Source organism: Coloeus monedula, assembly GCF_965178545.1.
Source record: "Coloeus monedula genome assembly, chromosome: 2".
Classification (NCBI taxonomy): Eukaryota; Metazoa; Chordata; class Aves; order Passeriformes; family Corvidae; genus Coloeus; species Coloeus monedula.
This window is the reverse complement of record NC_138782.1, coordinates 83063635-83079281: the sequence shown is the minus strand read 5'-3', so window position 1 is coordinate 83079281 and position 15647 is coordinate 83063635. Positions and strand designations below refer to the sequence as shown.

General features: G+C 40.8%; 1 protein-coding gene across 1 annotated transcript in view; it reads right to left on the bottom strand.

The window, feature by feature from the left end:
• Positions 1-14753, bottom strand: part of RNGTT (RNA guanylyltransferase and 5'-phosphatase) — a 172100-nt gene extending 157347 nt beyond the window's left edge. Inside the window, exons 1-4 of the mRNA XM_082300231.1 lie at positions 14634-14753; positions 8783-8892; positions 2992-3095; positions 2770-2858 (exon numbers count right to left, since the gene is read on the bottom strand). Of these exons, the coding sequence (XP_082156357.1) occupies positions 2770-2858; positions 2992-3095; positions 8783-8892; positions 14634-14697 (367 nt within the window). The 5' untranslated portion in view covers positions 14698-14753. The remainder of the gene's footprint in view (positions 1-2769; positions 2859-2991; positions 3096-8782; positions 8893-14633) is intronic.
• Positions 14754-15647: the final 894 nt, after the last annotated feature.

Genomic DNA, 15647 nt, shown 5'->3' with positions numbered 1-15647 from the left:
CATCCCTTCCTTAAGGCTGGGAGGCATACTCCTAGTCCTTTGTGCTGCAAAAATAAAGTTTCCTTCCTATATTGTTCTAGATTAATTGAAAATTTTGATCACTTATCATTCACATTTCAGTCTCTTTTCATATCTAATCTTGACACTAAGAAGGAAATTGCACACAATTGCTATCACTAAGTCCTGCAGCTGTTACTGCTGCCAAGAAGGTGAAGTCAATAATTTTATACACATGACAAAGATAAGAAGCATCTCAGCATGAGACCAATGGCTTGAAAGAGAAAGATCACACAGGGTGCAGTACTATCACCGCTGCAGACTGCTTTCGCTTCTGATAAAAACATCCTCCACACCAGTCCCTCGAAACAAGTGTCCAAAACAACAAATTTCAGTAATTCACAGAAGGGAAATGGAAAATTCCAACATTCCTCTTTTACTATGAAAGCCTAAACAACACGTTCTCCAAAAGTTTAGTCAACATACTATTTTCTCCTTGGCTCTTTTTAATTGACCTTTTTCTCCTATAGCGGTGAAACATCTAAATAATGGAAAAACATTCCAAAATTCATCAAAGCCAGAAAGTTAGTGACTCAACACTAAAAATGGCATTTTATAAGTTGAAATATCAGCTAAATGTGTCTGCTACTTATAGGATATCACAGTGCTATTCATGCACTATATAAATTGCTGACCATAACCACTTTTTCAAGTTCTAAAGTATTACTGGAGGACCAAGTGGAAGAACCGCAAAAGGAGAGTGAAAACAAGGAATTGCTAAACAAAAAAGTGAGTGAGATCAGTCAACAACAATATCTTGCTTCTGGTGTAATTTTTGAAATACTGTTGGTGACTGGTCCCACTCACTCCCATTTAGCAGTTCCTCATTTTTTAAACCACTTAGTTGTGTTACCATTCACAGAAGAACACATAGGTCTCTGTGCTGGTTTCAACTGAAGCAGTTAATTTTCTTCACAGTTGATGGTACAGGGCTGTGTTCTGGATTTGTGCTGAACACAGGGTTGATAATATAGAGATCTTTTTGTTATTGCTGAGCAGAGCTTACACAGAGCCAAGGCCTTTTCTGATTTTCGTGCTGCCACGCTGGTGAGGAAGTTAGGGGTGCCTGTGAAGCTGGGAGGAGACACAGCTGGAACAGTTGACCCAAACCGGACCCAAACCCCAGAGGGACTCTCCAGACCATAAAACATCATCCTCAGTGCACAAAGAGGGAGGAAGAAGGAGGAGTGGGGGGACATGCAAAGTGATGGCATTTGTCTTCCCAAGTCACTGTTACACATGGGGGTCTGCTCTCCTAGGGATGGCTGAACACCTGCCTGCCCAGGGGAAGCACTGAATTCATTCCTTGTTTTACTTTGCTTGTGTGCATGGCCTTTCCTTTCCCTATGGAACCGTCTTCATCTCAACTCGTGAGTTCTCTACATTTACCCTTCCACCTCTCTCCCCAGTTCCACTGGTGGGGCAGTGAGGGAGCAGCTGCGTGGGGCTTGGTTGCTGGCTAGTTAAACCACAGCAGTCTCGAATTAAACTGCATTCTATGTGCAATAAGGAAGTAAGAAAGTACCTAACAGAAAACTAGGTGAAAAAATGTGTGACCAAATTAAATCTCTCAAGCACTCAAAAAAAAAAAAAAAAAAAAAAAAAATTGTCAGTGGTATCATATCCTGCAACAGAACAAGAAGCAATGGCTACAAATTGAAATACAATAAATTCTGTTTCAACATGAGAAAAAACAAACTGTATATTGTGTTAGCAAACACTGGAAGAGGCTGCCAGAAAAAGTTGTGGAGTCTTCAAGCTTAGAGGCTGGTCAAAAGCCAAATGGGCATAGTCCTGAGGAAGCTGCTTTAGCTGGCCCTGTTCTAAAGGGCAACTGAGTAGCTGATTTCCACAGGTCCCTTCCAACAACTTCAACTATCCTACTGTGTATCTGGATGAATCCTAAACTGCATGAACATATGAGCTTAGTTTACCAAGCTCTTAGCAATGACACCTGCACAAACAACTGTTCCATGTACTCCTAAGTCACAGAGATGCTCAGATTCAAGAAGGCCGCAAAATCATCATCCAAGGGGAATTGAGGACAACACCCATTCTGACTCTGGAAACTCACCTGCAAAGTAATTTCTTGTCTCTGATAGTTTGCAGGCAGAAATGAACATTAATACGATTAACAAAAATCAGAGTAAAAAAGTTTTAACTAAAACTAGAAGGGATGCAAATTAAACTCAGAACGTATTTCTCTCTGAGTAAAAAAAAGGTATGCTGAGAACATTAAAATATTCACTACAAGACCATATACCACAGAAGAAAAATTTAGCCTAGTATCTGCTGCCAGTTTTGTGAGACTTGCTAAAAAATCTCTGATAATTCAGTTACAAAATATGACTTCAAGTAAACCAGACCACCAAATGTCAACCCAATACATAACTTGCATTTGTATCAGCAGAAGTTACAAAACCACAGTGCAAGTATCATGTACTTGTACACAGCTCTTGGGCCTGTATAATTTTCTGCATTAAGTCAACAGCTGTTATTAAACTGATGGATGCATAAACATACTACTATCTGTAAAAAAAGAAATATACTTGTTTCGTAATAAAAGCAATCAAATTTATATATGCATAAACACTGTACTGAGGAAATTCCTTTGCTCAGACTTCTAAGAATAAGAAACAGCAGTTACAAGCAAATGTGAAATAAAGTAAGAGTAAAAACTAATGATGGGTGTAAGATGGATATAAGATGTACCTATAAGCTCTGAAGGATTCTTATCACTGAAGTGTTCGCATACACGGATAAATGTTTCTGTATTCTCAGGTGTAGGGCACTCACCATGCCTGAAAAACACAAGAACACAGGGATTAGGAGACATCTGGGGGAAACAGTAAAAGAGAAAAAAAAATTAATTTCTTCAGTGTGATCTTCCAAATTAAAAGCCAAAGAAGTAATTAAAAAGTGCACACAACTTACCCTTTACACTGGAGCTTTATATATTTAATTCCCTCTTTCTCTATATCATTTCTGTCATAGAATCTAGTGGTGTTGGTCAAGTCTACCAGCAAACCCATTTTAACCTAAAAAGCAAAAAAAATATTAAAAATAAACTTATATATGTGGTTCAAATACCAGTGCATAAATTCTAAATGGCTAAAAACATAATATTTAAAAGCAACTGCAGGCCACATTTGTAAGTTTAAAAATTATTAAATATTGCATTTGTTTGTAAAATCTGTATTTTACCATCATTACAGACATCTGTATTTCTTCGTGAAAGCTGGTGTCTAAATTAGCACTAGCCATCAACTCAAAAACTTCAGTTTGCTCCAACCAATGATTCCAAATAAGAAAGATCTGCTAACAGCAGGAAAGTGTGGTAAATATACTTGAACATGCTAAAAAGACAAACAAGATGGAATCAAGTACTCTTATGGCAAGTAGAACAATACTAAACACTGGCACAGTGAAAGTACCGTAAGAAAAATTAACCACTGAGACTTACATATAAGCACACTCTCAGAAAAAATAACTCATTTTAACTTACTTATTAGAGTGCAAAACAATGAACACATTTTCAAGTTTAAATTAATCAAATTAATTAAATTCTTAGAAATGTCTTATTTAAAGCTAAAATGCAAAACAACTTCAGATATTCAAAGATGCTGTCAGCAGTTAAGGTGACAGTGTCAATCACTCAGACATTAGGGCGTACCTGAATCCAGGATGCATTGTCCACTCTACCCAAATGTGTTCCCTCGTGCATCAACTTACTTTTTTAGTGTTTGTTTTTATAGCTGTAAAATAGGTCTTTAAAAGAGCCTTGTGGAAGTTACTACGTTTTTAAAAACAAGGCTGGAAAGCAGAAATTCCACTGGGTGGCACAAAACACACACAGTATCAAAGTATATCCTGCTGATCCTTGTTCCAAACAAAAATTCTAACGACAAACCTACCAGTATTACTGCGCAAAACAGCTCACTAGCACGCCTGTGCAAAGAAAGTATTTCTGGTCTCCTGTCTTGTAAGTGCAAGCAATTGCTTTTGGACAAAAAGCTCAGCGTCATGCTTTCAGGAAGCACCAACAGACTGGCAATAATTTAGCAGCGCTGTTGAAAGAATTACAAAGTAAAACACCGTTTCCACACAATTCAGAAAAGGTGAAATCCAATTATAACTAGAATACAGTTCAGAAACAGCTGTTTCACATGAATATGTTGTTTAGTAGACCCCTAAAGGAAAATTTCCAATTATCTACAGAGCTAGTTCTCCATTGTATTCAAAGTTCTGATGATAGATGCTTGTAATTCTTACATACTTTCATATTACTTTTATTTATCAAATATTAAAAACCATAATGATGTTATATCAACAGCATTAAGACTTCTAAAGTAATATCCAGATCAGTTCTGAATTTCTCATTGTAAAGTCTGCATATTGTATTCAGAATACTTTATTTACTCTTATTACTGTTTTGCAGAAATATAAAATACCTCAGAAGGGGGTCCACCTGAAAACAATGTTACACCACCTGAAACTTCAAATACAAAGTGTCAACCGAGGTGCTAAAAATGGAGACTGACAGCATCCTAGACAGTGATTAATTCTGATGGAATTATGCAAAGGCAATTAATTCAACGATTACTTTCCTCCTTCTCCATTCCCTACAGCATTTTGCAAATATCTCCAACACTACTTAATTCAGGACTGTTGCACTTCTCGCTTGCTATTCTTTTGCCATTATCACTGATCATTTCAATCATATACAACTGAAGCTCATGTGAAGTGACACTCTTCCTCACACATTTCATGGAGAAGTAAGGCAAACAGGCATCCAGTGTAATTTAGCCAAAGCTATACAAACATTTATGGAGCATAGAGTGTATAAGGCCTGAAAGCCCTTTCCCTGTGTTACAGAAAGTCTAATAATTTACATTCTCAGTCCATGGGATTGACTGCACATATCACACTACAATTTAGAGACTGCAAAGCACAAGAAAATTATCAAGAAATTTTTAAAAAACAGAGGGATTATATAACATACCAAAGTATACAACTACGATTTTCAAAAAATCCATGCAAAAAAACCACCAGTACCACTGGAACAAAATAAAAGCTTTCCCCTCACTTCCTCACAGTCCAGGTATCTCCAGCTATTAATGCCTTATGCGTGTGCTCTTCTGCTGCTGTGCAATTAAATGGGCTTTGCTAGGTTCCCCTGTATGAACCCAGAAATTTCTCCTTAGACACTGGAAACTGAAAACACCCTCCCCAGGAAGGAGAGAACATACTGAATTCACTCCAGTCTCAGGAATTTTTTCTTGCATTTCTTATTTGAAGAAAATAGTTTTGATCAGTGATTGAATGCATCTGTGAAAATAATAATGTGGCTGAAAATTGTTAAGTAGTTTTTCTAATAGGAATTCTGTAACTTGAGCATACTAGTTACCCAAACATTGAGCTAACGTCGTAGCTCTTTGTGACAGAAATAAATCTACCTATATAGAGCATTAATTGTATTAACCTACCTATTCAAGAAATAAATTAACAAATAAATACATTATTCATGTTGTCACCAGTTGCTCAAGATACTATGCCAATACTGACAATCAGAAGAAAAATGGGGCTGCCATGGCTAATCAAATAAGTTTCTAACATTCAGATTGTCAGCAACAGGCTCCATGAGAAAAAGAATCACACAGGAAGCTTGGCAGAGACAGTTCCACCCAGACAGATGTTGTGTTAAATGCTGAGCTGGTACCTTCAAAAATCTGTGGTAACAGCAGTATCTCTCTATTATAGAAATCCAGATGTAAAGTTTCTGCTGAAGTCTTTTATTTGGGAGCTAAATTATACGGACTTAAGTAATAACCAGTTTTCAGAAGTAATTCATTCTGCAAAACATTAGCAGCAAAAAAAATACACAGCAGTAAAATTACAAGAACCATGCACAGTGAGCTACTTTTGCCTTGGGTGGGAAAATTCACTCTTCAAGGGCTCCTCAATTTCACATTTATTTCATTGCTGACTTGTTGGTAAACTGCTGATCTACAAACAGAGCACTCCAGTAACCACTACATAACTTAGCAAATAAAATTTTTTTTTTTTTTTTCAAAGAGCAAACACTCATCAGCAGTGCCAGGGTCCAATACAATGTAAAAGATTTGACGAGAACAGAGAGTTTGAGAGAAATTCTATGTTCTCCTTGTTAATCAAAGTTATCAAAATGTAAGTGGGGATCCCCATGCTACCAATTTTACTATCAAATTCCAATAATCTGATGTCACTCAAGACATGATGAATTTGTAGCATTACATTAGGACTGATAGATGTGACTACTACTACTACAAAGTCTCACCATGATTTTTTTTTGGTGGCAAATCACTATGGAAGCAAGCATTTAGAAATTCTGAATAAGGCTGTGAAGCTCTCTGTAACTTCAAAATATACACAGAATTTTAAATTAGTTTAAACCACTAATAAGATTAGTTTGGGAAAATTTCCAGGTATGCCTATCAAATCCAGTCAGAGTCAAAAATAACATAACACATGAAAGAGGAACTCAAGTAGAATTTAGATGCACGTCAGAGACTGAAATATTATACTTTATGGCTTAAACATTTTTATGAAGGATTTTTGTCCATTAAAGCTGCATAAGGAAGGGACACCAACAAAAGCTGCACCACCAAAGCCCACCCTGAACGGGCCCCCTGACTGAGGCCCTGGACTGTAAGTTGATCTGAGATAAAAGTGGCACTGTTCTCAGGTCTGGGATGGGGGAGAAGAATATTTCCACAAAATTAAGCCCAGCAGCTTCAGGGTGGAACCACAGCCCCAGGTTTATCTGCTGCCAGGTCTTGCACAGACTGTCCCCCCAGCCTGGGGGAGAAGGAGAGGTTTTGGGTGTGTAGCCTCTGGGCAGAGGCAATGAACGCCCTGCATAGACTAGCTCAGCTGTGGGGGCCCCCACTGCAGGAAAGCCACATCTACAGGACAAGACGTGAGGGACAGCAGAGGGGGTGTCACGGTCCATCAAAGGACCCCTGAACCCCAGACCCTGCACCAGAGCACTGCATGTGATGCAACCGATGCAGAGCCTTGCAAGGGACAGTGTCAAACTTGCCCCGGCTCAGGGGAGGCACCTGGGTGTTCCCACCTGGCCCAAACATTAATCCACTGGACTCTATCCTTTGTGGCGGGGGACCTTCACCACCAAGAAGACCAGATGGAAGGGAGCAGCAAGTAGTCATTGGGACCCACAGAGGGGTCATATGTCACTCCTCCTTTGCCCATATGGCACTCTTCCTGTGCCCCTCCCACCACTTTTTTCTACTTCTTCCTTTCTCTTTCTTTCTCTTTGCTTCTTTCACTGTTAAAATAAACTATATCATTTTTTTTGTATCAACATTTAACCTCATCTGGTTTGAATTTTGTTTTGGGGAACATTTCGAACCTCAGAATTCTTTCCGTTTTATTCACAGACAGTTCTCTTTGGTCCTCTGTGATTAGAGTGGATCGTGAAAGCACAGATGCAAGAATTCTAACAAGAAAAATCCTACCAGTTCAAGCACCTGAGAACAGGCACATATGCTTCACTGATAGTCCTTTCTTAGCGCATTACTGCACAGGTAACTTCTACCACTGCTACACCAAGTAGTTCACCATCTACTTCATACCTAAGACTAAATAAGATGAATAAAATGAGGATTCCCATCTTTTAGTTACCTAATTTTTATGATGTTTTAGGTCTGATACTGTTAAACAAATTGAGAATTAATTTAACCTAGATCAACAGCAAAAAACAATGAAAAAAAACACCAAAAAAATCACTTCGTGATTCATCTCAGACATAATCAAAATAAATGGCGCAAAACTTCCTATATAAAGTTTAATAACCAATTAAATGCATTAGGTGCTAGGCCTTTCTTTGCCTGGAAGGCTCAAAATCCCATTTCCCACATCACCAGATGCACTAGACTGGGCACAACACTTCAGAGACCTACATGAAAGGCTGGAAAGGTCCTGTTCCCCACCTTTATTGTCACAGTTGTGCTACAGTGCAGAACAAGCAAACTGAAGCACACAGACAGAAATGGGGAAAACAGAGAGTGAAGAAGTGAGCCAGAGCCAGAAGTCTGTAGTGGTGGATGCAGTGAGGTTCAATAAGGCAAAGTGCCGGGTCCTGTGCTCAGGTCACAGCAGCCCCAGGCAGTGCTACAGGTGGTGGGAGGAGTGGCTTGAGGGCTGCTCAGCAGAAATGGACATGGGGGTGCTGGTTGACAGCTGGCTCAATATCAGCCAACATTGTGCTGCCCAGGTGGCCAAGAAGGTCAATGGCACCTGGGCTGTATCAGCAATAGTGTGGTCAGCAGGACCAGGGCAGGGATTGTCCCCCTGTACTCAGCACTGGTGAGGCCACACCTCAAGTGCTGTGTTTAGTTCTGGGCCCCCTCACTTTAAAAAGGACACTGAGCTGCTGGAGGATGTCCAGAGAAGGGCAACAAGGCTCATGAAGGGTCTCTTATGAGGAACAGCTGAGGGAGCAGGATTTGTTTAGTCTCGAGAATTCTAACCTGTAAGAAAACACTTTTGGAAATCTAATAATTTGCAGAGAAGACCTGGAAATGTAAACAAACAAAAAAAAAATTTCTATACAGGCGCCCCAAACAAAGCCATTGACCACTTTTTCCTTAAACATGAAAAGCAACACTTGAGTAAACACTAATAATGAAAGCAATGTTTCAATTATTAGAAAATATAACTTTACCTTCAGACTCTTTAAGTAGTTGGATAACATACTCGGGTGAAAACGATTTTCTTCAGCAACCTGTTCATCATATCTTGGTCCTAACATTGTCTTCAAAGGTAAAAACTTCCCTATGAAAGATAATCAAATTTTGCAGTATTTTATTCATATGTACAGTTACAACTTAGCAATTTCAAAGCAACATGCTCAGCAGACTTAGACATTCATCTTCAATAATACATAACTGCAGAAACAGTACTATCAACAGTGAACTGGAATGTTTTTTAGTTATGAGTTCTCAGTATTCACAAGTAAGTTTAAAAGGTTAAAGGAAATACATGTCACTTAATCTAAAACAGTAATCTAACATTTTTAGCTAACTTTTAGCGTGATTTAAGATGGGGAGCTACAGCACAACAGAATATAGAAAATTTAAACTCAGTACAGCTAAAAACATGAAAATAGCATTTTAAAATGACAGTTTGTCATCCAATCATGTAAACATCAGCTTTGATTAGCTGCAAATATAACATACAGTAAACATCCCTGCAAAAAAAACGTTATCAACACTCTATGTCTCAAATAAGCATCTACCTTCCATGAAAAAGACATTAGAAACCACAGAAGACAGACAGATGTGGAAACTATGAAGCTTTATGCAACTGGTTAGCTCAGGTTAGATGTGAGCAATGTGACAAACATCTTCACTGTTCACCTGAGACCATTCCAAAATTTACAGGTACAGGAGAGTTATTCTGTCATGTGATCAACACTCACATTAAACAGTAATAAATTATAGTCACTTCAACTTGTTTGACTGTCAGAAAAACTTCACTTTATTGCCCTTTGACTTTTCATCCCAACAGTTATACACCCTCCATCCACCCTGGTAAAGGCAGTTGGGTTGGATACCTCCTCTCCATTTCCTCATTTCTTCAACTATCTAATTTCCTTGCTTCTTTGTGTTCCTTGTCACCTTCAACACCATCATTCAGCCTCTCTCTCTATTAGCCCTTCCACTTTAACTTGTAATATTCCTCTGTACAGACTGAGATTATGCAAATCCTAAATTTACATGATCTAAACACAAAAATCTATAATCACCTAATTTTTGCAAAACAACATCATGCCTGAAAGTGTTTTGACTTTGCCACTTGTCACACCCATACTAACACATCTACTCATTCATTATAGAACATGAAGAATGTAACTAAACTTTTTAGCCAAGGCACTCAAGAAACGGAGCTGCACTGACAAAAGAGTCAATGGTTACATAAGAAAACCACCATCCTTTACAGAATGCTGGGAAAAGAGAAGAGTTGGAAAAATGCCTGGAGGTTACAACTGTTTCCTGCAGCATCTGATTAGAGACTGTATAGTCACACCAAAGACTCTCCTGTTCTCCATCTTCTGGAACAGGGAATGAACATGTTCATTCTCCTCCTAGTAGCAAACCTTGATTTAGCGTCTGATTTGCACTCTGATTTATTTTTGAGCAACCAAAATACATTCCTGTTCATTGACAAGAAAAGACAGACAAAGTAGGCTAGTCAGCATCCCCTGCAGCATTTGAATACCTACAGACAGCTGTGGAAGTGATGAATATTTCATACAGAGCCCATTTACGATCACTTCCAAAGCTCAAACACAGATCTTTGGAAGTATTTAGGTGCTCAGCTTTTATAAATTCCAATTTCTTCTTCTCCAACTGGCAAATCTGCTATTTGGTTTTTGTACAGAAGCCTGAAAACCCTCCTTCCCTGTGTGCATACAAGCCTCTCATTAAGCGTCATTAAGCTACTGAATATCTAAGCTACAATTCTAAAAAAGAGTTCTAAACTTTTTGAGTAATATGGACAAGTCTAAATGAAGCAATGGCTACTGTCTCTTCTACAGTATTGCCTGACATCTTATGCTAAAGAAGTGATGTAGTAACAACTGACTGCAACTCAAACCTCCCTGAGTAAGCTTTTGAAGATTAAAAAATCGTATGTTGAATTAGGTGATCTGACAAAAACAAAGCGACACTTAATATGGATATCAAAGCATTCCAAGTCATTTGAGTATCTAAACTAAATTATGACACTAATTCTAACACCTCAATAGAATTACCAAATTAGCTTCAAAATGTTACTGGAGTCCTGACAGCTAATGATTACCTACTCCACAATTAACTTCAAATTTGTCAAACAGTTTTGGAAAGTGGCTATTAAAAACCATTCTCCAAATTAGTTACCTGTCTAACAGTTGGTATTTCTTTAGGCTGAAAAATAGGTAAAAATTCTAAAAATAAGAGCCCAGTATATCAGAGCACAGACATCAAGTGGATAAATCTGAGAGAAATCAAAGTGAACAATGTAAGACATCACATTTTCTACATATACATGCTCTAACTTTACCACATTTTTTATCTTTAAATTTAAATTCTAGAGCATACCAGTGAAAAATACTCTGAATGTAGCCTAATTTTCTGTGACATGAAGCTATCAACACAAAACATGACATACATAATTATGTATGACCATGGTATGTTTAAATTGAGCATTGATTAGGAAGGCTAGACTGGGTAAAGTGACTGAGGTTAAGTAAATTTGAATAAAATTAAACAGTAAGATCCACAATTAAAAAACCCTAACATCTCTAAAAAGTAACAGTTTTCTGATTCAAGAAAACTAGGCTGGCTCAAAGCATCCATTTGACCTAGTATGTCATCACCAACACAGGCCAGTAACAGACAACTGGGAAAGAGAGTAAAACAATGACAATCAGTCATCAGATTATTCTCCCCAACTACAACAAGCTATAGCTCAGAAATTTCCTGAACCAGAAGCATTACTCTTATTTAAGGTGCTTTCTCATACACAGCATGGATGTGTTTCATAATATCCCACAGTTTTGCATGCTACATATATGTCTAGAACAGGATTAACTAACATGCATCAATAGAAGGAGGCTGGAAAACACTGCTGAGACACTTGTCTTCAGTATCTTGCTACCACTTTCCATGGCAAAATCGAAAGACAATGGGTTTTCAGCGGTCATGAAAAGCAGGTACCTGCAGAGATGGTGATGCCAAGGCAGTAAGGCTGAAGTAAACTGATCACTTCAGATCTAAGCATTCAGAGAAAGCTCTTTTCATCAAAATGACTGAAATTCTACTACAATGCAATAAATGTGAAAATGTGTGATTCCAAGAAATTGCTGTACCATAAAAACAGAAAGTGGCAGAAAACTACCAATATTTAAAGAAGTGGACTTGGAAAATAATGGGAGATGTAGATCCTTGTCCAGGATAGAGTCCTGTTAACCTGAATGAACCCAATCTCACCAAAAGAAGAGCTTCAGGCCTCATTAGTACTTGTATTGAGGTCATCCAGAAATTCTAGATGCCACAACCATAAGACAAAAGCATCATGATCAAACACTAGATGAATATCAGTCCACAGAAACCATACAAACCTTGCTTAGCAACATTATTACTAACTCACAATCTGAAGGAAATAAAGTTGCATACAGGTGCTTAGAAATTTGATTTAAACACTAATTAAAACTTGAATGCAACACATTTAGGAGATAGTACCAACATCAATTACACCCTAAAAATTTTCTCCCTTGAAACTGCTAGATGTCCTTGAACGTAAAATAGCAAAAAAGGGAAGAAGACCAATGGCATACTATTACTTCTGATAAGCTGTACACAGTAAAACACTAAAAAACCAGGTGAATGAGAACACATGCCAAGCACTTTCAGTTTTTTTACTGTGCATTAACTTCCTCTGCATGATCACATGGAATGGAAAAGAATTACCTTGCAGTTCCTGAATAAACAAACACACAAGCAGTGATGGCACAGCAGATGACACGCTAATGACCCTCATTCTTGCTTACTCTAGGTTGCTATTTCTGAGAAACCATGGCTCAAAAGACAGACAAACAAAAGCCACAACTAACAGAGATCAAGAACTTGCTGAGAAGAAAAACACAGAATAAAGAATCATTAGTCTGTTTTTGTCATGGTCAAAGGCTTAGACTGTCAAATCTCTCTCATTAGATACAAAGTAATGCATGTGGCCACAATCAGAAGAAAGAGATACCGGACAGGAACAATCCAACAACACAGTTATTTAATAGAGCCAAGTTCAGAGAAGTATAAGAAACTTGAGGGAAACCACTAACCCACAAAATAACAACTGATGTTATATACTGATAAATGCCAAATAATGCATTGATGATTACTGAAGATTAAACCTAGTGAGATGTCTCATTAGGTTCTAAATAAAGTCATCAGTGTCTTTCATTCCACAACCAACTGCCATCAAAAAAAAGTAAGATGATGTGGAAATGTGGGATGGAAAACATGGGAGTTGTAACTATTAAGCAAATCATGGCACAGTGCCAGTTAAAATAGAACGCTGAATAGCATGTGCTGTGTTTTGAAAACATACCTTTACATTATCACAGAGAGGGATATGAAAGGAGTGAAAACTAGACAATACTGGAGAAAAAAAAAAACAACTGGGGGTTGGAATTGCTTGCATTATAAAGAAAAGAACTTGAGAAAACTGAAAAGAGAGATGTTTGTTTATCTCATAACAGGCAGCAGAGGAAAGATTCATCTGAAGTCAGTATGATAATTAACACACAATCAAAAATGTGTGTCTAGATGATACAGAATTCACTGCCACTAGATGCCAGAAGACTAGACTCTGAGTAACAACCGAGACAGTGCATTATGGGCAAGAATATCCAAGAAGGCAGCAACCACTGACAAACCCTAAAATACAAGTGTAACAGTGGAGTACAACATTTTAACTCATTTTCCAGCTAAAGAACTCAGGAACACACTGGTGACTGGAAGGGCACTGTCAGTCAGCAGAGTAAAAAATCGACAAAAATAAAGAGTTCAGAGCCTTCAGGAAAATGAATCAAACATGGCAGAGGCTGCATAGAGGACTGATATCACAGAATCGGTCAGGGTGGAGGGGACCACAGAGGCTCATCTGGTCCAACCTCCTTGCTCTATCAGGGCATCTTAAAGCACATGGCACAGGGTTGCAGCCAGATGGCTCTTGAATATCTCCAGTAAGAGAGACTCCACAATCTCTCATAAGCTTTAGACTCACAATCTCTCTCTTCAGGTGGAACTTCCTGTGCATCAGTTTCTGCCCACTGCCTCTTGTCCTGTTGCTGGGCACCCCTGAGAAGAGCATGGATCCATCTTCCTGATACCCCCCTTTAGACATTTACACACATTAATGAGGTCCACTCTCAGTCGCCTCTTCTCGAGGCTGAACAAACTCAGCTCCCTTAGCTTTTCCTCGTAAGAGAGATGCTCCAAGACTCTGATCAACTTAAGCAGCTCCAGTACGGCACCTTCTGCATGCCTGGCAATCGCCTCTCTCATCAGACGTGACAGACAGGAAAAGTTTTAGCCCGAAACTGAACCAGTGCGAAGCGAGAGCCCAGCACTAAGGCTCCAGCGGACAGGAGAGGGCCTGTACCCCTGCATGGGACCGTGTCAGAGGGAAGTACCGGCCGAAGGGAGGGCGAGCCCGGCGCTGAAGGCAGAGCGCTGCTGCGGGCCGGGCTTTAAGGAGAACAGCCTCCCTACGGGAGTCAGCTCCGGGACAAACACCGGCCAGGAGCTCGGAGGGGGGACGGGGACGGGGGAGGAGAGGGGGGGGATGGCACAGCCGTAGCCCCGGGACAAAGAGCTCCGGCCGGGACGAGAGCGAGAGGCCGCGGCGGCCCCCGGCGCTGAGGAGGAGCAGGACCGGCGGGCAGCGGAGCGCCGCAAGGGAGGGGGCCGCGCCCGCTGCCGCCCCACGGCCGCCCCGGGGCCGGGCAGGGCCGGACTGGGCCGGGCGCTCACCTGCCACGGGCTGTCCCCTCCTGGGGCAGTGGAGCCAACGCGGCGGGATCTTGTTGTAGGACATGGCGGGGCCCGGGCGGCCCCGGGGGGAGGGAGGGAAGCAGGGAGGGGGCGCAGGGTGCGGGGTGGCCCCGGGGCGCTCAGCGGCCCCTCGCCCGCGGCGCCTCCATTCAGACCCGGCTCCGCCTCGGTCGCCGCCGCACACGGAGCGCCGGGAGCCGCTTCCGCTTCCGGGGCTCCGGGACCAGGGGTGGTGCCCGGCCGGGAAGAGGGCAGCGTAAAGTAGGGCTCCTCAGCCTCGGGAGGGAAGGGAAGGGGTAAGGTCATGAACTGCTACAAGCTTCTCCTCTTTGTTCACAGAGGGGCCGCGAAGCTGGTGAAGGGGCTGGAGCACAGGTCCTATAAGAAGCGCCTGAGGGAGCTGGGGATGTTTAGCCTGGAGAAAAAGAGGCTCAGGGGAAACCTTATCGCTGTCTACGACTCCCTGAGAGGAGGCTGTAGCCAGCTGGGTTTCCGCCTCGCCTCTGAGGCAACCAGCAGTAGCACAAGAGGATATAGTCATAAGCTGCATCAGGGGAGGTTTAGGCTGGACATTGGGAGGAATTTCTTCACAAGGATGATTAGGCATTGGAATGGGCTGCCCAGGGAGGTGATGGAGGCACCATCCCTGGAGGTGTTTAAGGAAAGATTGAACGTGGCACTTGGTGCTATGGTCTGGTTGAAATGGTGGTGTTTCATCATGGGTTGGACTTGATCTCAGATTTTTCCAACCTACTTGATTATGTGATTCTGAGGGAGCACCTTGAAGCCACTACAGGAAAGTAACAGGAGCTCAGTTAGAAGCAGGTGGGGGCATTGTCTGTGCAGCCACAGGAGCAGCTGGCAAAGGCTGCTGCAAATGCACAGGTTACACAGGTCTTAGGGGAGACTAAGCAGCAACTTGAAAGATAATGTAATCCATGCCTACTGAAGTAGGAATGGCCTGAGCTGAGAACAGCTGGAGGCTTGGACAGA